This window comes from Dermochelys coriacea, chromosome 26 (assembly GCF_009764565.3).
Source record: "Dermochelys coriacea isolate rDerCor1 chromosome 26, rDerCor1.pri.v4, whole genome shotgun sequence".
Lineage (NCBI taxonomy): Eukaryota > Metazoa > Chordata > Testudines > Dermochelyidae > Dermochelys > Dermochelys coriacea.
The window spans coordinates 13831033-13852465 of NC_050093.1; the positions used below are offsets into that span (position 1 = coordinate 13831033).

Below are 21433 nucleotides of genomic sequence, written 5' to 3' on the forward strand. Positions count from 1 at the left end.
CTTTGTTCCCCTTCCATTGTCATTTAACTCAATGGTGCCCAAGCCACGGCCACATTTTGCCCCTCTGCCCCCACATCTGCAGGAGCCAGTGCGCCCTTTGGGAAGCATCATCCTGAACCACCACTTCTAGATGTCGGGAAAGAGGAGTGAGGCTGGAGACGCCCCTAATCCTGACTACACAGCAGAGCCAAGCACAGAGCCCTCACGCTGCCAGGCCGTGAACGAGACGCCCCTGGGGAAGTTTCCTATCTGTTCCTCCAGAGATGGCTTGCCCTGATTCTCTCACCGAATGGAGCAGGAGATGCTCTGCAGTTAGGGGGGTTCATGCCTTGGCCAAGCCAATCATCAGTTCATGATTGTGACATGTTCCTGGACAGGCTGGGCTTACTCCCTTTCCTGGGCTCCTCTCTGATCTTTTTTTCCAGTGGGGGGTGGGGGAAGAATCATATTTTTTAGCTGTTGTTTGTCTCAGCGGCATCCAAACCCGAAGGCTGAAGCCATCGAGAAAAAGCACTTGGCGCTAGTGCTGGTGTCAGGAGCTGCTTTTGATTGACAAATGGGGGGTCTCCGTGGAGCTCATTAAACTCGACCTCAGCCCTCCCCCGGGGAGGCCTCAACACAAGACTGATCAGCTTGAGTTTAGACCCCAGTTACTCTGCCATTAGAATGCGCTGGCTCCTCTGCTGATGAGTTGACTGTGCCGGTGTTTTCTGCAGCTGTTTTCTGCAGAATTAATTCCTTTTGGAGGCACAGATGCTTTTCCTGCTAATGACGGTGCAGGGTTAGCTGGAAGGTGGGTCAGTCGGTGCTGGAGGACCCCCCCAGGCACCTGACAGCGTGATTATTCATGAAGGCCTTCCTGCCTGCAGACACTTGCCTGCCTCCGCTCTGCTCCCGTCTCCAGTTACAGTTGTTTCCTCTGGCTTGCTTGGGCAGTCCTGGAAGAAAAGGTTGCTGCCACAAAGTGAAATTTGTTTTCTTCAGAGCCTCCAACTTGCCTGCGCTGCAGAGATGGATCAAACACTGAGCAGGCCCAACACCTGATGTTGGGGCTGGTAGGAGAGGGAGTGATGGGGCAAATGACAGGGGAAAGATCCGGGGACATGCCTAAAGATGGGATGTGCAAACGGGCTGGATAGAGGCTGGGGCCACAGAGAGAGGAGCCCGTCGCCCATTTCCAGAACTGAGAGCGTCCCCCTGAATCACAGGCAGACAAGGTTTGGGCAAGGGCAGCCCGGGAGCCTCAAGGAGAGGAAGTTTCCATTCACCCCTCGGCTAGCTGTTCAGCCAGCTACTCCAGCGTACCAGAGAGAACTGAAGTAGAAAACACAGATGCATGCACATGCATGCACACAAAGTCCTACACACGTGTACACACACATGCAAAATAATGCACACACACCATTGCACATGGACACACATGCACTCCAGGGTGCCCATACATGCACAAGGGCACTCACAAAGGCACACCCTCCCTACACAAGTATGCATGCCACACATACAAGTCAGTTGAGTTTGGAGGGGAGTGTGAGAAATGGGGAGCAAGGGGGGACAGAAGGCATGTGGCAATTGGGTCCAGATTTCAGACAGGCCTTGAGGGCTCTGTGGGGAGTAATAAGCAGAATGTGGAAGGGGAGCATTGCTCAATTTGCTTGTACTGAGACAGGTAGGGGATGAAGGGACACAGCAAAGACAGTGCTGTAATCAGTCAGTTGCCTCCATGGGCCTCTTCTCTGGCATATTGGGCACTGGTCAGTTTTAGGTGTGCAGCAGAAATTACCATATGTAAATGATTCATTAGCACATGAATTGGGACAGGTAGCTTCATGGCCTTGCAGCCATGCACATGCTGTGCCTACAATCTCCCAAGTCGCCTCTGCTATTGTAGATGCATTCCTGGGCGCCCCCAGATTCACTGCCAAAGCAGTATCCACACATCTTCCGGGGCTGAGCGCGTGGAAAGCCAATTCCCAAGCACAGCAGGGGTTGCTCCCCATCTATTCAGGTGAATAACGGCTAGATAAAGCCTTGTCTGTACTGGGATTGCTTGTACTGGGGTCGCTGAACCAAAGTCGGTGCAAATCCCCGCTGCTGCAATGTCGTAATTACGATACCATGCTTTTAGTGGCAGATCTCAGATCACTGTACAGAGGAGCTCCGTATCATTTTTGCCATTTTACAGATTTGGGAACTGGGGCACAGAGAGGAGCTGTGACTAGCCCACGGTGATCCAGCAGGCCAGTGGCAGAGCTAGGAATGGAACTGGAAGGTGCATGTCCTGGGCCCCTGTCCCATATAGCATCCACACCAGAGCAGTTCTCTCTGGCTTCAAACTAGGGTAGACAGCCCTATTGCAGGTCCCTTTTTATGCCAGTCCCGCATGTCTACATTCGGGGTCAGCACTGGGGTAGCTACATCAGTGCAAAACCTCCCCACGCAGATGATGTCTCATCTCATGTTTGGGGCAGCTGAAGAAGAGAAATCGCTGCGATCCTCCAGACAGCACCAGGGACACTGTCAGAGCCTCCTTCACACGCCAGCAGCTACCGCAAGGCATGGCTAAACCCGCTAAGAGGAGGAAGATACAGGGGAGAGTACGTGAGGAAATCCCCTTCCTCCACCCTTCGCCTGCAGCCCCTCAAAGGAAGACTCAGGGAAGACTCTCCCACTCGTCCATCAGTGGAGACAGATGCTCAGGGATAAGCAGGCCTTGATACTTACCTGGCAGGCGAGATACCATGATCACGAAGGTTGTTTTCCCAGGGTGAGGCTCATCCATTGCACTGCGGGTGTGCAGAACCCTGTGATTTCCCCCAATTTGGGAAACTCGACTTGATTCCATAAGCGTCAGGCCCAGCTGGCCTGGGAACAAAAGCTCTTGCACTCCCTCTAGATGTGAAGTGGGGGAACTGAGGGAGTCTCCTACCTGCTGCCTACATGGCTCTCTGGCACCCTTTGTGGGCCAATGGGGAAAACAGGGGTTCCTGTGCCTTGCGGGCAGGCAGGATTTGCATATACTCCATGGGACTTGTATAATGTACCCCAAACTGCATAGTCCAGACCCATCTCCCGGCCCAAGAGCTCAGGCTCCAGGCCTGCTGCATCTAGCTCATGCCCCAGCAGTAGGGGCTCTGCCAGCGTGCCATTCCCATCTTCCCATGAGAGGAGAGCTGCAAGTAAAGGTGGGATTTTCTGCCTATCAGGGCTCTGGCAGTGAACCAGCCAGCTCTTCCACTGGCCCAGCAGCAGAGCTGGGAAGGCTGGCCCCGTGGAGTGGAAGACACACACCGGCAGTACAACCAAATGTACGCTTCCACTTTAATAGACCCCCCTACGGACAGTTTCTGGCAGCGCCTGCAGGGACGGGCACCAGGGCTCCTTGCTTACTTCCTTAATAATGTGTGAATAAACCCCACTCCACAGCAGCTGTCTCTGATTGTTCTGAAGCCACCACTGTCCCAGCTGGAGGAGGAGGCACTGCATTGGGAACCTCAGTCCCATTTCCGAACCTGTCAGCAGAAAGAACAAGTCTTTTCATGCAGCCATCACAGCTGGCTTGTCTAGCAAGGACTATGGCCTGGAGACGTCCCTAAGCACCCCTGCCCTTTAGAGAACTTAGTGTTTCTTCTAGCCCTCCTGCATAGAGAGGGGGTTAGTTAGCCTGCTCTGGCACCATTCCTCCCATCCCAGGAGCCCGTGAAGGGCTCTTTGCTGAGCAAGGAAGGGGTGGGCAGTCGACAGGCAGTGGACAGGCCAGGGAGGAGTGGGCAGTTTGGGGGCAGGTGCAGGATGATACTTTCAAAGACGCCATCCCCTCCAAGGACCAAGGCATGGCATGGAGGCATAGGTCCTGGTCCTGCACAGAGAGGTCCTGGTCCTCCCAGGGCTTGAGTGGGATGCTTGGCTTATGACCCTACTCCCTAATGGAACGAAGTAGACCTTTGGAACACAAAACCAGAAACATGTACTACATCAATCACCCATCTTTCCCCTTCAAAGCAATTGGTAAGTCAGGCACGAGGCAAGACGTAAAGGTATTCAACTTATCACAGCCTCTGCAAGAGCAAGGGGAGGATTTGAACTCAGGACCTTCAGCATCCAGAGCAAGGGTGAAACCTCAGCACCAGAAAATTGCTTCCTGTCTAGCCCTTCCCGTCTCCTGTGGAGGAGCTTGTGCATTTCTAGGCAGGCAGAATTAATTCCCAAGTGAATGCTATAATTTCACTCAAGGGGCACATGCCATCTCTAATACTCAAGCCAGACTCATTCACAGACACTGGTATTCGAAAAACAGACTCCACGTAAGCACAGGATCTTTGGGAATCCGGCCTTCATGGCACCCACCATGAGCCCTTGAACAAGGTATGGAACAACCCCACCTCCATCATTAGCATTTGAGCCCTAAGCCTCCAGCATTGTAACACAGCTTCCGCTGCTAAAGCAGCAAGCTTAGCTAGATCAGTGAGCAGCAGGAGAAAGCTTTACTCCTCCCCCAGTGGCTCTGCTCCAAAGGTTCTTGTGCTGTTCCAGGAGATGGGAGAGCTTTTGCTCATAGTGATGATCTCAAAAAGGGATGTCGGCCATTGGGGCCACATGCTGATCTGTGCAGGGAGGAGCCCGGCTCCAGCGCTCCCTTGCCATTACAACTCCTCTAGCAGTACGGTATGCACAGTATGCTGCAGTGAGACACCGGCACATACAGGGCTAGAATATTGGGGGTTGGAGGAGGGCTGATGTGTTGCCCAAATCCAGCTATACTACCCAAGCCACCGATGAGAAACGGCAATTTTCAGCAGTTTATAACTTGGACAAAACTGAAGGGAGTTTCATGAGGCTAGCAGAATGTACCTCCCTAGCCCCAGGGCATCCCCACTGAAGGTCAAAGGCCTGCTGCCAACAACAGAGCTGTACAACCTTTTTATACTTTTTTTTAAAAGTTGCAATAATCTTGTATAACGAAAAGTGTTAGTCAGCTTAAATATAGGGGCTGCAGCCAGCTCCTCTTGTGTCTGTGAAGAGACTCTCACGCCACTGGCACTAAATAATAATAATTAATGGGTACTCACCATGCCAGGCTTAATTAAATTTCCCAATTCCTTATGAAACCCTGCATGGCGTTATTGTGATACTGTTGCCACCTAGTGACTACTCTGAACATTGCAACATTCAAATATTAGTGCTTTGCCATGAATCAGAGGTCAGCAGCCTTTCAGAAGTGGTGTGCCAAGTCTTCATTTATTCACTTTATTTTAAGGTTTCGCGTGCCTGTAATACATTTTAACATTTTTAGAAGGTTTCTTTCTATAAGTCTATAAAAAATTACTAAACTATTGTTGTATGTAAAGTAAATAAGGTTTTTAAAATGTTTAAGAAGCTTCATTTAAAATTAAATTAAAACGCAGAGCCCCCCGGAACGGTGGCCAGGACCCAGGCAGTGTGAGTGCCACTGAAAATCAGCTCACGTGCTGCCTTTGGCATGCGTGCCATAGGTTGCCTACCCCTGGCATAAATAGATATCAAAACACTTTAGAAAGGTCAGTATCACTATCCCCATTGTACATATGGGGAAACTGAGGCATGGGGTAGTGAAGTGCCATGTCTAAAGTTACCCAGTAGGAGGGCCAGGAACAGTTCCCGAGTCCCAGGTCAGTGCTGTAACCACTAAGCACCACTATGGTAGCAAAGGAATGATAAACAAATGATGCAAATACATATATTATATTATTATTATTATTTATTATTTGAACCCCATTGTTCTAGGTGGTTACAAACCCAGAACAAAGAGACGGTCCCCTGGGACTAATGTTTAGAGCCACAGTTTATGAAAAGTCCAAAGGGGTACTGTCAAAACATAATACATTGAATAGAGAGAAGGAAACAAGGCAGGGGGAAGGGAAATGGTTGGATGTGAAAGCATCTTGATTTCTTGCCAGTACTATGCTTCCCCACATCATCTCTACAGCAGACAGTTACATGCCCCTTGGACAGCAGCGGGTTAGGACATGAACACAAAAAGAGAATCAGCTGTGAAACAAACTGAGACATGAGCAAGGTCACAAGGCCCAAACATTCAAAAATCATGAGTTAGGCCCCAAAACTCATGAGATTGACTTAAAGTAACACTTAAGTGAGCTGTAACTCACGAAAGCTTATGCTCTAATAAATTTGTTAGTCTCTAAGGTGCCACAAGTACTCCTTTTCTTTTTGCGAATACAGACTAACATGGCTGCTACTCTGAAACCTGTCAAGATATTTCAAGGTTCATGATAAAATCATGAACTTGTGACACAGCAAGGAGCGTTCTCTAAGTAAGCGCTGGTCCATGGGGAAGTTATTCCAGAACAAAGTGGGAGTGTGAATTTAAAGTGCAAAGAGCTATTCCAGAATAGCTCCTTGTTGGATGTTCATATTCCAGAATAAGAGATTATGAATCTGACTCAGGTTTGGGTCCAAGTTCCCCTTCTGTCCACACATAAATCAGTCTGACTCAGGTCAGGAAGCACTCAGGACCTGGGTCCTAGGATGCTGCTACAGGGTTGAGTCAGAGCCTGAATCCCGCTATGAGCTGGGTCCAAGCCTTGCCATTTTGCAGTGTGGACGCAGCTCAAGCTGCAGACTTGAGTCAGAAGGTCTGTGTAGTGCACTATGGTTGAGTTAACCCGGCCGTGAGACCTGGGTCCAGCAATTGTAAGCCCAGGTTTACAATGCAACATGGATGCTCAGGCATGAGCTTGGAAACACGGAGTCGCAGACCCAGGTTTACAATGCAGTGTAGACATACCCCAAGAAGCCAACCCCAGGCAACAGTGACCCCACACCTTTTCCAAATACTGATTTCAGAACCCAACACACAAAACCCTAAATAACAAAACTGATTAAAACCAGACTTGCCAGCCATTCTGATTTGGCCAGGACTTCCCCTTATGTCCGTCCAGGACTGTGTTTCATCCTGAGACAACACCCTGGTGCCTCTATGGGAGTACACAGGGGTCTGAGAGGGCAGCTGGGGCAGTGTGGTGGTGTGGTAGGGGAGCTGGGGCTGACTGGTGTTAGCCAGGTGGGTGGGGGAGCCTGAAAGGAAGCTAACCGGGTGCGTGGTGGGTTACAGAAGGTGTTTGCTGGGAGGACACTGGTGCTATGACTGCATCCCGTACCTGGAAAAGGTGGTGGTGTTGCTACTGCTGCTGCTCCTCCCGGCCTGGGATTCAGAGAAATTGCCTGGCTTTCTTTTGAGCAGCCCCATGTAGACTGAAGGTGTGACTGTAGTCGTGTGCCCCCTGCCTTCCTGTGGCCCAGCTGATACTAAAAGAAACCAAGCAAACACATGTAATAAATAACCACAGCTTCCAGCAGTCACAGGTGAGCTAGGGCAATGCGACCTAGTTTGGATCCCTTGGCTGGGGTCAATGCCCTGCTTTGGCGGCTCCGAGGTTCCTCGCTCTTCGCTCTCATTTCCCATCCGCTACAGTGCGGTAAGGAAAGTCCAGCAGGGCTAGTCTGCAGGCATGTAGGCGCCGGAAGACAGCAAGCTGCTTATGAGCTAAGCCTGCTTCCCTCTCCCCTCCAGTCGAACAACGAGGAGTCCTGCACCATGCTAGTTCCCCAGCTGGAGCGGCTGGAGAATCAGGGACAACGTGTCTGCCCCAGTCTGGGGCAAAGACGCGACTCCACGTAGCAGAACTGTCAGCCCCCGAAAAACATGAGGGGTTTTTTAAAGTTACATATTTTTGGGGCTGTTTGTTGATTTTTTTTTTTTCTTCACTCTCCCCCCTGGCTCCCCGCCTCACCCTGGTGTGTGGGCCGAGCAATTTTGCCAACTCTCCCAAACATATTCAGGGTGGGGATACTGCCCCCCGGGGTGGGAGCTCTCCCAGCTGCCTGATAGCCTGGAGCCTCCAGCGGCTCACCAACCCCAACGTGCTCATTCATCCCCCAGTACCCCCATCAATTATGACCATCTCTCAGCCTCCCCTCAGGTAGGGGTGTTGGGGGTGTCTGGGGGTTGTTGGGGGGTGTAGGAGTGAGGTGTCTGGAGACGCTGTAGAGGTATAGGGAGTGTGGGAGTGTCTGCCGGGGGATGTTGCAGGAGTGTAGGAATGAGGTGTCTGGGGATGGTGTAGGCGAGGTAGTGTTTGGGGTATCTGTGGGGATGTAGGGGGTGTCTGGGGGTGTAGGAATGAGGTGTCTGGGGACAGTAGGGGGTGTCTGTGGGGGGGCAGGGAGATGTTGGGGGTGTCTGTGGGGGGACAGGGATGTTGGGGGTATAGGGGGTGTCTCGGGGGCAGGGAGATGTTGTGGGGTGTCTGTGGGGGGACGGGGATGTTGTGGAGGTGTAGGGGTGTCTCGGGGGGGCAGGGGGATGTTGGGGGGTGTCTGTGGGGGGATGGGGATGTTGGGGGGCATAGGGGGTGTCTCGGGGGGCAGGGGGATGTTGGGGGGTGTCTGTGGGGGGACGGGGATGTTGGGGGGCGTAGGGGGTGTCTCGGGGGCAGGGGGATGTTGGGGGGTGTCTGTGAGGGGACGGGGATGTTGGGGGGCGTAGGGGCTGTCTCAGGGGGGCAGGGGGATGGCAGGGGGTGTCTGTGAGAGGACGGGGATGTTGGGGCGTAGGGGGTGTCTCAGGGGGGCAGGGGGATGGCAGGGGGTGTCTGTGAGAGGACGGGGATGTTGGGGCGTAGGGGGTGTCTCAGGGGGGCAGGGGGATGGCAGGGGGTGTCTGTGAGAGGACGGGGATGTTGGGGCGTAGGGGGTGTCTCAGGGGGGCAGGGGGATGGCAGGGGGTGTCTGTGAGAGGACGGGGATGTTGGGGCGTAGGGGGTGTCTCAGGGGGGCAGGGGGATGGCAGGGGGTGTCTGTGAGAGGACGGGGATGTTGGGGGGCGTAGGGGGTGTCTCGGGGGGCAGGGGGATGTCGGGGGGTGTCTGTGGGGAGGTGTCGGGGGGCGGGGGGATGTCGCGGGGGGGTGTCTGGGCGCTCGGGGCGCCCCCCCGGCTTTGCCCGGCCCCCGCAGCCCCGCCCCAGCGCGGCGCGGCCGGGAGGAGCCGGAAGGCGGCGGGGCGGAGGCGGCTCCATGGCGCTGAACCTGAGCAGGAACGGGCCGGCGCTGCAGGAGGCCTATGGCCGCGTGGTGGCCGCGGGGAGCCCGACCGACTGGTGAGGGGCCGGGCCCCCCCCTCCGTCCCCCGTCCCCCCGCCGGGCCCCCTCCTCCTCCCGGCCCGGCCGGGCCCCCCGCCGGGCCCCCGCCCCCCGCCATTCTCCCCCGCCTGGCCCCCCTTTCTCCCGCCCCGGCCGGGCCCCCCCTACCCCGTCCCCCCGCCGGGCCCCCCCCCGCCCCGGCCGGGCTCCCCTCCTCCCCCTCCCCCGTCCCCCCGCCGGGCCCCCCCCCTCCTCCTCCCGCCCCGGCCGGGCCCCCCTTCTCCCCCGCCGGGCCCCCCGCCCGGCCCCCCTCCTCCTCCCGCCCCGGCCGAGTCCCCCGCCGGGCCCCCTCCTCCCCCTTCCCCTTCCCCCCGCCGGGCCCCCGCCCCCCGCCATTCTCCCCCGCCCGGCCCCCCTTTCTCCCGCCCTTGCCGGGCCCCCCCTTTCCCCCTGTCGGCCCCCCCCCACTGCCACTGCCGGGCCCTTCCCCCCTCCTCCCGCCCCGGCCAGGCCCCCTTTCCCCCCCCCGGGACCGACCCCCTCTCCCGCCAGGCCCTTCCCCCCCCCCCCGGGCTCCCTCCCCAGGACCTGCCCCCTCCCCCCTTCTTCTCCCCCCCCGGACTGGCCCCCTCCCCCTTCTCCCGCCAGGTCCCCCTCCCCCTTCTCCTCTTTCGGCCCTCACCGGGCCCCCCCTTTCCGGGACCAGCCCTGTCCCCCACTCCAGCCTGCCAAGTCCCCCCACCCCCTCTGCCGGGCCCCCATCCCCAGGACCGGCCCTGCCCCCCCATCCAGCCCGCCACCCCCCTGGACTGGCTGGTGCCTCCCCCACCAGGCCCCCCACTCTCAGGGCTCGGGCCTGCCCCCTTGTACCAGCAACGCACCCCGTGAGGACTGGGACCACTCCAGACATCCTCCCCCCCCTTCCCTCGCAGTAGGGTAGGGCTGGAGGTGATGGAGATGCGGGGTGGGCCTTCTAGGGGGCAGGGCATTGGCTGGGGGGCCTCAGGGCGGGGGGGCACTTGTGTTTCACGTTAGCTTCGATGGCGCTGGGGCCATGCTGCTTGGGGCGGCGTCGCACCGGCTGTCGAACCAGACATGGGGGTGGTTAGTGGTTGGGGAGGGTTGTGCATGTGAGCGAGCAAGTGGGTTGGTGTAGGAGATGAGTGGGTGGCATCCAGGATGATGCAAGAGGGCATGGGGTGGGGTGGGGGCTGTATGGAACCAGGGGTGGCATGTGCAGAAGAGAGGGAAACAGTCAGGATGGTGACGGGTTTCAGAGTGGCGGCCATGTTTGCCTGTATCAGCAAAAACAACTAGAAGTCCTTGTGGCACTTCATCAGATGCATGAAGTGGAAAATACAGTCGCAGGTGTGTGTGTATGTGTGTGTGTGCGCGTATATATATATATATATACACACACACACACACAGTACATGAAAAGATGGGCATTGCCTTACCAAGTGGGGGGGGGTCAGTGCTAATGCGACAATTCAATTAACAGTAGAATATGAAGGGAAGAAGGATGGTGGTTAGGAGGAGGGGGCCAGCATCCTTTCCGGGGAGATGGGGTAGTGCAGGAGGCTGGGCTGGTGAGGAATAATGGTGCATTAGTTGCTAAAATGACATCCCTATGCTTTATTTCAGGGCTTTGTTTACCTACGAAGGCAACAGTAATGACCTGCGAGTGGCTGGCACTGGAGGTGAGTGCATCTGGGGAAGGCCGCCCCCTATGTGGGGCAGCTGTCCCCGTCTGGGGTCAGGATGGGTCCTTGGTTGCTGAGTGTGTGCATAGAAGGTGGTATGGTTTAGCTTGACAGGGTTGTGATGTCTGTTCAGCTTCGTTACCCAGTGCTGGCTGTTGGTGTCCCGTGTTTGTATAGAATAGCTCTGGGGATGGAGATTCTGCCTCCTCTTTCACCCCAGTTGCTTAACAAAGGACATTCCTTTCTGGGGCTGTGGTCTCAGCACCTTGCTGCTTGCTCAGACTCACGGAAGAAGTTGTGAAGAGTCCTGGATTAGACCTGGAACACGTACTGTGGGACGTAAGGTGGAAATGCATCTTATCTTTTCCACTGATCCAGTAACAGTGCCTGGCGGTGATGCTTTTCCAGTGAAGACGTGCAGCGTAAAAGCAGAAAGAGGGCAGTTAGTAGGGGACTATGAAGTCACATGTAACATGAAGGCAAGTTTCAGTCACTCTCAAAACAGCCTTGGCTCGTTTTCTTTTCCTTCCCCTTTTGTGTGGGTTTTTCTGTTGTTGTTTTTTTCTTTTTTTTAAAGAAACTTGAAAAAAAAATTCCGGTACCTCTTTTTAACTCTTCACAGTTCAGTTCATTCCTGTTGTATTTTAACACAACTAGGGTTAATGCAACAGAATGGTAGCACAGCCACGCACTCTGAAGTCAAGGTGACTTGTGACAATAATTCTGACTTGCTTCTTTTCTTTTTGCGGATACAGACTAACACGGCTGCTACTCTGAAACCTGTTCATATAGAGTATTTTCCGATTCGGGTTTCCCTGTTATTTGTAACACTTAATATCTTGCTGATTTCCACATGAAAACTTACTAATTTACAGCTAAGAGTGCTAAACTGTAGGTCCCACCAACACACAGCTTAAAAGCAAGGAAATAAGTATTTGTATCATTTTGTCTGTGTTCCATTCATCGGTTTCCTTTCCCAACCTCATATTTTCCTTTCACCTCCCCCGTGTCGCCACACGCATCAGCTAACAGGCACCTTGAATGCCAACCATGTTCGCTGGTTATACGTGTATGTGACTGACACTGGGTTAGTGTGACCTTGAGAAATTGTCTTTTACGTAGCTCTGTATGTGGTTTTGAATTTGGCGGAAAATGAAGGGCAGTGTCACTCTGCAAGTGGTAGCTGAAGGATGGTTTTTTTGGTTGTGTTCAGGAAATCCGTGAAGGGGTGATGTGTGGCTGTTCGTGATGGTTCCCTGTGTAGTATTTTTATGTAGTATATTTATTATGTAGTATATTTATCCACTGAATGCATCCGATGAAGTGAGCTGTAGCTCACGAAAGCTTATGCTCAAATAAATTTGTTAGTTTCTAAGGTGCCACAAGTACTCCTATTTTTATGTAGACGTTGCAGAACTAAAATCTGCCTTGATGTAGTGTGTTTATGGTTAGCGTTGAGGCTATATGTGGCTGCTGAGGATGCGAGCGGGGTATAAGGGCCATGGTGGTCGAAGAGAGGCATTTGAAGTTGAGAATTAGTGGAGCGTAGATAGTGTGTTGAATGATAGAGCCGCTTATTTTCCCTGCTTTTTAAAGTTCATGCAACAAGGAGCCTTAACTCCAAATGAATGAGTATTTTTGTTTCAGGGAATGGACAGGTTTGTAATAAACGTGTATCGTTATGGGTAGTTATTCACCTGGCTAACTAGCAATGTGGCCTCTGCTGATTGGGGCCTTGATATCTCCTATGCCCTCTGCAGAACTGTACTCCTCGCCTGTGTTTTCTCACACTGGCACGCCCCAGGCAGCCCTGCTCCCTCTCATGCCACCTTACTTATCTACCATGATCAGATTTTAAACATTGACGCATTAGATGCATTTATGCCCCTGAGGCCCTAGGAGATCCGAAGCAGTCCAGTCAAGCAAGCCTCCTCCAGTCTGCCAAACTAGGACTCCCCTCTGGAGAAATGTCTGGGGGAGAAACTGCTCAGCTGGTAACTCTTGTCCCTGCCCTGTTGGTGATAGCAATAGGGCAGGAAGAGAGGGATAATTGTAGCTGGAGGTCCCTCAGTAGAGGAGCTAAGAGCTTCTCTGTCCCACAGCTGAGCTCCTGAATCAGTCTGAGAATCTCCTCTGAGTTTTAACTGCTAGGGAGGGGCATTGGTAAAGGAGGGAGCCAAGGAATTTGGCAGCAGGGCTGAGCTGCCAGCACATTCCTAGACCCCACTTTTCCAAGCCCGATTTTCGGATGCCCTAATTTTAGGAGTCTCCCCATCCCATTAAATTGCCTTCCAGACAGAAGGATAATTACCTTCATTTCAGTGAGTGAAAATATTCGTAAGGCAAAGGACATAATGTTATGTTTGGAATGGGGCTAAGGGAGTAGGGCCTCCGGAACAGAGAATCTGGAAGGTCGCTTCTTAGCCCGGCTCTGCTCTACAGCCCCACTGCCAGCCTTTGTGCTTGGCTCCCCTCATGTCTCTGCCCCAATCCAACAGCTGAATTTTGGACCTAGGCTGCACCCACATGTTCACTGATTCAGTTAGGCTCACAGTTGATGAACCACAGGGTGCTTTCTGTAGCTCCGTCTTACTAACAGGATTAAGATATGGTGGGAGAAGAGAAAATCTGAAATCCAGACTCAAGATTAACAAATTTATTTGAGCATAAGCTTTCGTGAGCTACAGCTCACTTCACCGGAGCTGTAGCTCACGAAAACTTATGCTCAAATAAATGTGTTAGTCTCTAAGGTGCTGCAAGTACTCCTTTTCTTTTTGCGAATACAGACTAACACGGCTGCTACTCTGAAAGACTCAAGATTGGAGCTCTCCTACAGAGGCAGCTTGACCCCTGTTGCTTTGAAAATGGAAGTTGCTGACAAAGCTGAGTGGCTCTGTTGGCTTTCCTTGCCTGATGACATAAGGTGATTACAACTTGAAAAGTTCAGCGGTGTTCTGGATCTGAGATCTTATCAGAGCGTGTGCAGTTTGGTGGTTGTGGGGACGAGGGTTGTGTGTTGAGAGGAAACCCCCCCAGAAGTGAGATTGTCAAGGCAGCTGCAAAAGGGAAAATTTCTAAACTTTTCTTCTGCAAACACTAGTGAGTATTTTTCTGAGAACATCACATGGAAAATTTATTTGCCATTTGAAATGACTGGGCTAAATTTGGAGACTGAATAGAACTATTTAATTGTGGGGGAAAATAGGGATTTCCTTCCTGCTTCAACTGCAAATCTAAATGCAACCTTCATTCTGGAATTGCTACCAATGCCTGATGATTAATATGCAACTCATACATTTTGTGGTGATTTAATGTAGTTGAGCCAACACTGCAGGAGGAACCTTCGATGGTGAAATTTTACTGACATGTGAGCACTTGATTACTACTCCAGTGTTAATGTTGTACTCATGGTAGTTTTTAGCATTTAATTATAGTGGGAGAGGTATCATGGGTAATGTAGCGCTTTCTATTCTAGTCCCTCTTTTCACACTCTCATCCCTTTCAACTTCCAGGTTGAGATATTCAAGGCTTGGCCACTGCCTAGGGGTGAATTTTCTTTTTCCTTTTAAAGTTTGAATATCAGCTGTTGGTGGGAGAGGGAATGCGCTTTCCCCATGATGTAACTTCTTGACAACAATTTTTTTTTTTTTTTTTTGAGGAGCCGTACACACGCAACAGCTAGGGGTGGGGAAACTGAAGTTGAAATTTGGCAGGGAAAGCCTTTGCAAGTCCTGTGAAAATTAGCTTTGAAAACCTTGTGCTGCACAAACTCAATTGAATTTCGCCCACATTCCTGCTAACCTCATAAAATGGGAAGTTGAAGAAGACCAGCCTGACCCCACATGTGCATCTAAGTAGCCCTGCATGTGGTCCTTGTAAGGTGAACAGGGAACAAGGGAGAGTTCCCATGCAGAGGAGGGCGCCCTGCTTTGATGCACCTTAGGAGCTTTGCTGCTGAGCGGCTTCTTCCTGGTGGCCTCCAGTAAGCGTGCTGCCGTCTAGGCCAGTAGTTCAGCTGCTCAAAATTCTCTTGAGGCTGGTGCCTGGTATTAAGGTGCCAGATATTAACTTGCACCGTTAATGAAGCACGAAGGCTGCATGCAAAAGCCAGAAAAGGACAAAGTTAATGTTGCCCACATAGTTTTAACTCCACCTCTTTGTGCACAAACTGCATTCTGACACTCTTCAATTAGTCCAGGCCATCTCTCAAATTATACCATAACATAGGCTTATCCCATCTTTTTCCTGCAACCGTGGGTCCATGTGTAACATCCACAGCGCTGCTCTGTGTATGGCAGACTGCAGACATGGAAGTTTTTTATAGGAAAAGTACCTAGCAAACTCTTCTTACACAACAGAGTAACCACAGTAATGGTGAAAATCTGAAGGTGTATAGAAACCACCTACGTTTGCAGCTAATTTAGCTGCATAGCTGAGTGTCTCGTGCCCTGTTACACCTACAAATCACACTGCTGTGAGTAAAAAGAAAAGGAGTACTTGTGGCACCTTAGAGACTAACAAATTTATTTGAGCATAAGCTTTCGTGAGCTATAGCTCACTTCACTGGATGCATTCAGTGGAAAATACAGTGGGGAGATTTATATACATAGAGAACATGAAACAATGGGTGTTACCATACACACTGACTGGTTTCAGAGTAGCAGCCGTGTTAGTCTGTATTCGCAAAAAGAAAAGGAGTACTTGTGGCACCTTAGAGACTAACAAATTTATTAGAGCATAAGCTTTCGTGAGCTACAATGCATCCGATGAAGTGAGCTGTAGTTCACGAAAGCTTATGCTCTAATAAATTTGTTAGTCTCTAAGGTGCCACAAGTACTCCTTTTCTTTTTGCGAATACAGACTAACACGGCTGCTACTCTGAAACCTGTAACGAGAGTGATCACTTAAGATGAGCTATTACCAGCAGCAGGGGGGGAAGGAGGAAAACCTTTTGTGGTGATAATCAAGGTGGGCCATTTCCAGCAGTTGACAAGACCGTCTGAGGAGCAGTGGGGGGTGGAATAAACATGGGGAAATAGTTTTACTTTGTGTAATGACCCATCCACTCCCAGTCTCTGTTCAAGCCTAAGTTAATTGTATCCAGTTTGCAAATTAATTCCAATTCAGCAGTCTCTCGTTGGAGTCTGTTTCTGAAGTTATTTTTGTTGAAGAATTGCAACTTTTAGGTCTGTAATCGAGTGACCAAAGAGATTGAAGTGTTCTCCAACTGGTTTTTGAATGTTATAATTCTTGACGTCTGATTTGTGTCCATTTATTCTTTTACGTAGAGACTGTCCAGTTTGACCAATGTACATGGCAGAGGGGCATTGCTGGCACATGATGGTGTATATCACATTGGTAGATGCGCAGGTGAACGAGCCTCTGATAGTGTGGCTGATGTGATTAGGTCCTATGATGGTGTCCCCTAAATAGATATGTGAACACAGCTGGCAACAGGCTTTGTTGCAAGGATAGGTTCCTGGGTTAGTGGTTCTGTTGTGTGGTGTGTGGTTACTGGTGAGTATTTGCTTCAGGTTGGGGGCTGTCTGTAAGCAAGGACTGGCCTGTCTCCCAATATCTGTGAGAGTGATGGGTCGTCCTTCAGGATAGGTTGTAGATCCTTGATGATGCGTTGGAGAGGTTTTAGTTGGGGGCTGAAGGTGATGGCTAGTGGCGTTCTGTTGTTTTCTTTGTTGGGCCTGTCCTGTAGTAGGTGACTTCTGGGTACTGCTCTGGGTGCTGCTGGCTGACAAGAAACCACTTGTGCTGACCAGACGCCTGTGCAGGGAGTTCAGAGGAAGCTGGCTTTCCTGTTTGTGTGTGTGCATGTTCTCTTATTTTGAGCTTGCTGCTAAAATGAAATGGGAGGAAGGAACACACAGCTGGAGACTTTGTCAAGCTGGTCTCGTTTCGGGTTAAACAGGAGCCCCTTCAATAAGCAACATCCAGAGAGGTGACCGGTGTTTGTTCCTGAACTTCTGTTCCTGTCACGTTCACTTATGCATATTACTTTAAGGAATCTGGATTCCACTGAAATCAGTGATAACGCCTATTGACTTTAATGGGACCAGGCTGTTTAGGGGGGAGGGATAGCTCAGTGGTTTGAGCATTGGCCTGCTAAACCCAGGGTTGTGAGTTCAATCCTTGAGAGGGCCGTTTAGGGATATGGGGCAAAAATTGGGGATTGGTCCTGCTTTGAGCAGGGGGTTGGACTAGATGACTTCCTGTGGTTCCTTCCAACCCTGATATTCTATGATTACTGTTTTAATACTACTTCATGTACAAACTTGTGCGTAGAGTTTAGAGCCATCTGCTACAGCTTTGAAAACAGACACTGTATTGAAATATTTAATTACAATGAAATGCTTTGGAATATATGTCCATTTATGGCAAGAGTGGTTTTCATTTGATATACTTTTTATTTTAGACCCTGTAGGAATCTGGCCTCTTTCCAGATGAAACGTGAAGGTACATTTGTAAGGATGCCAGAGCTCTGAAGAGGTCCTACCTCTTCCATATGATCCATAAAATTGCAAACCATAGCAGAGCTGTGTGAATTTGTTGGGTTTAGGTGGAGGCCTCTCACCGGGAGCTGAGTTTGTTCTGACTACTCATGGCCAAGCAGTGGGAGAAAGCCACCAAGGGCTGTGTCTCAGGAGTGGGGACTGTACACATCCACAGATAGGACTCTCGTCGGGGACTGTGCTTGTTCTGTGTGTCCATGTGCACTGATGGAGGACTCACGCTGGTTGGTGATCTGTTCTCTTCGAGAGACTGGAAGTCTTGCCATAATGTCTAATGGAGATTGGGGCATGAACAAGAGTGAGCTGGCTGAAGCTGGGCTGGACAAGACTGAGGTGAGGATGGTGGGTTGGGGGAAGCAGCTGGAGAAGATAGTGGAAGTAATATTGGCCTCTTTGATTGGAGGAGTACTTCTGCCTTTCATTAATGGTGTTTGCAGCTTAGGGGTGACTCTCGACCCCTAGTTGCTGTTTGATGATTTCAGCAGTAACCCAGTCAGCTTTTTACCATGTTATGTTTGGCTAGGAGGTTGGACCTTTTCTTTTGGATGTTGTTCAGGCCTTTGTCATCTTGGTGAGACTATTGCCATGCACGCTACATGGGGCTGCACCTTAGAGCCATTCAGAGACCAAAGCTGGTGCACAGTGTAGTGACTTGGTTATCGAGTTGGGCTTTCTGCTGGGAAGAAGTGCTGTAGGGTCAGCACTGGCTGCCCATTGGTCTTCGGGTGGAGTTCAAGGTGTTGGCGATGACCGCTAAAGTCCTAAGTGGCCTGGCACTGGCCTCCCTGAGGAATCTCCCCTCTCCTAGGCCACAGCTGTGGTCAGCGGGGGTGCTCAAACTGGATCCCTCTCATTATAGAAGAGAGAGGTGGCTGGCAAGGCTTTCTCTGTGAGGGCTCCAGGACACTGGAACTTGCTTTCCTGCCTTGGTCTGAAAAAGCTCAACTCTGACTTTCAGGGCACACTGCAAGAGACACCTGCTTGGCAAGGCTCTGGAGAAAAAGCTCAGGGTCTTCCTAGATGATGAAAGCTGGCTGCCCTCCCGAGTTCCAGTGGAATGGTTTCAGCCTTGCTGAGGTTTAATTGTATTTCTTGCGTGGTTATGTTAGGGTGCCTGGCGCCTTGGATAGATGTCTTTATTATTTTTTATAACATCATTATCATGGTAGGTAGGAATATGCATCAGAAGCAGACAAACTCTCAGGTCCCGTTTTCGTGGACACATCACTGTTGATGAAGGCTGCTGACAGTTCAGTTTTATTTTCTCAACAGTATGTTGCTTAGTTGGATGCTTTTCTGAGGGACGCTGACGGTAATTTTTCCTCTTCTCAAGACTGAGCTGGTTGGATCAATCTCACTCTGCTCATCTCTCTCCCTTTTTCCCTCTGTGAAAATAACTGTATAGATGGTGGCCTGGAGGAGCTGGTGGAGGAACTCAACAGTGGTAAAGTGATGTATGCTTTCTGTCGGGTAAAGGATCCCAACTCTGGCCTTCCCAAGTACGTCATCATCAATTGGGTAAGCAGAGATAGATTGTTTCTATTAGAATGTGGAACCTTAGGTATATGTTTGATTCTCTCTCCAGGTGGAAAACCATACACCCTTGAACCAGAGCTGCCAGCATCTAGAAAGCTAAGGCTGCAATTATGTCATGGAATCCGTGACTTCCATTGAACTCTGTGACATCTTCTGCCCTGGGGCTGGAGCTCCTAGCCAGCCCTCCTTTGCAGCCCCTGCCCTGCTGGGGTGACCCTGCAGCTGCTCAGCCACAGTGGGTGGCTGGGGAGACCCCACAGCAGCCAAGCCCCGCAGGCAGGGGGACCCACTCACTGCAGCGGTGGGGGACCCAGGAGCCCCAGCAGCAGAGGGTGCTGAATCCGCCTCCCCATTTTGTCACAGATGTTTTTAGTAATAAGTTAGGGACAGGTCCCGGGCTTCCATGAATTTTTGTTTATTGCCCAAGACCTGTCCTTGACTTATTACTAAAAATATCTGTGACAAAAACTTAGCCTTATAGATAGCTAATGCTTGGAATGGCCAAGAGACTCCCCAAAAAACACATGCAAATCTCTAGTGTACTGCAAAATGCTAAGAATTCAGATGAACAAAATGGGGAGATGTTCCTAGGCCTTCTGAGGTGCTCTGCTCTTGTTAAGAGGATAAGAACTGACATACTAGGTCAGACCAATGGTTCTTCTAGCCCATTATCATGTCTCCAACAGTGACCAGTACCAGAGCTTCAGGGGGAGTGTACAGAACAGGGCAGTTGGCATGATCCACCCATCTTCCCCTCCCCATTTCTGGCAGTCAGAGGTTTAGGGACATCCAGAGCATGGGCTGCATCTCTGACCATCTTGGCTAATAGCCATTGATGGACCTGTCCTCCATTAACTTATCCAGTTCTTTCTGGAACAGTTATACTTTGACTGTCATGGCACAATCCCACAGGTTAATTGTATGTCGTGTGAAAAAATATTTCCTCTTTATTGTATTAAACCTGCTGCCTGTTAATTTCATGGGGTGACCTTTGGTTTTTGTATTGTTAAATAACACTTCCCTATTCATTTTCTCACACACACCATTCATGATTTGATAGACCTCCTATCATCCTCCCCCCAGCCCCCGTTTAATTATGTCTCTTCAAGCTAAACAGTCCTAATATTTTTAGTGTCTCCTCGTATGGAAGCCGTTTCATACCCTTGATTATCTTTCATCTTCACTGAACCTTGTCCGTTTCCACTACATCCTTTTGAGATGGGCTGACCAGAACTGGACACAGTATTCAAGGTGTGGGCGCACGATGGTTTAGTATGGTAGTTAAACTAGCAGTAAATATTATTATGTTATTTAGGTTAAGGTTATTAAGGCTGTAAATATCTTGAAAATAACCCCTCTAGAGCATTGTAGCTAGAATAAAATGTTTGAAAGTGAGGAAGACTTGGAGTTGAGATCCCACAAACAGAGCATGCACTGCACTGTTCTTTATTCTGTATAGGTGGCTGTACTGTGCTCGTCACTGTAGTGTCTGAGTGCCTTCCAGCACTACAGTGGAAGCCATGTGACTACACATCTGCCATGTGGTGTTTGTTCTCTCAGTCCTCTCTCTGGGGGAGAAGCCTGTGCAGTGGAGTGTCTTGTTTTGGGAGGGTTTTAGGTTTTTTTTAAATGTACATGTTGCTTCGTATTGATGTTAGAAGGCCGGTCAAAGACAGTGCCTGTGCTTGGAGCAGAAGGTGGTGAGGTTTGTGATGGTCCTTAGTGCCGATATACCCACCGATCCGTGTGTGTTACAGGTCCCACTCTGGGCCTGATCCGGGGGAAGATGCGCGTCTGTTGCAGCCCCACCTTTGGCACCTTGGCTGTTCAGCTCAAGCTGTAGCAACTCCTGCTTTCAGCTGTTGAAGTTCTCAGTTCAATCCCTGGTGTGTCAGCTAAGATGGCAGCCATGTTTACAGGCCCAGTGTGTGGGAGTAGGATCCTGTTCTCAAGGAACCAGGCACTGGTAGTGCTAGAGAGAGTTAGCAGAGAGGGAGTCTGCCACTTGCATGCTTATTTTACATTCATCTCTTACATTCCTCTCCTTCGCGTTAGGCAATGCTGCCAGAGCTTTGCCTTGAGCATGCAGCATCTCTTCCCCTCAATCTGGCCTCCACCTCATCTCATGGGTGATAGCTGTGATGTCCTGTTTCAAGGAGCCATGCGGGGGGGCCCATGTCTCAGTTGAGTGCTACACCATCCTTGAGATGAGGTTCTAGGTACTGATGATTTCTCTTTGCAGACTGGCGAAGGTGTGAACGATGTGAGAAAGGGAGCTTGTGCCAACCATGTCAGCACTGTAGGAAACTTCTTAAAGGTACAGGCATGTTTTTATGATGATCTTCCTGGACTTTGCTGTTGTTTGCCCTCCCTATTATTCCAGATCTGCAGCCCTGGCTTTTTGACCTTCCTGCTGGGAAAGGCTCGAGGGAGATACCGCAAGTATTGCAGGGCTCTGGCTACTCCATATTTACAGCCTGGGATCTTCCTGGGTGAGCATGGGCTTCTCCTGGAACAGAAACACAGCAGAAAGC

The 21433-nt window shown here is 50.9% G+C and overlaps 1 protein-coding gene and 1 pseudogene across 1 annotated transcript in view; both read left to right on the forward strand.

Annotated features, from left to right (window-relative positions):
- Nucleotides 1-2713: 2713 nt before the first annotated feature.
- LOC119848843 lies at nt 2714-2866 on the forward strand (annotated as a pseudogene).
- Nucleotides 2867-9018: 6152 nt separating this feature from the next.
- The window catches only part of DBNL (drebrin like), a 36252-nt gene continuing 23837 nt past the window's right edge, over nt 9019-21433 (forward strand). Inside the window, exons 1-4 of the mRNA XM_038384940.2 lie at nt 9019-9153; nt 10781-10836; nt 18769-18881; nt 21142-21216. Coding sequence (XP_038240868.1) covers nt 9071-9153; nt 10781-10836; nt 18769-18881; nt 21142-21216 — 327 coding nt within the window. The 5' untranslated portion in view covers nt 9019-9070. The remainder of the gene's footprint in view (nt 9154-10780; nt 10837-18768; nt 18882-21141; nt 21217-21433) is intronic.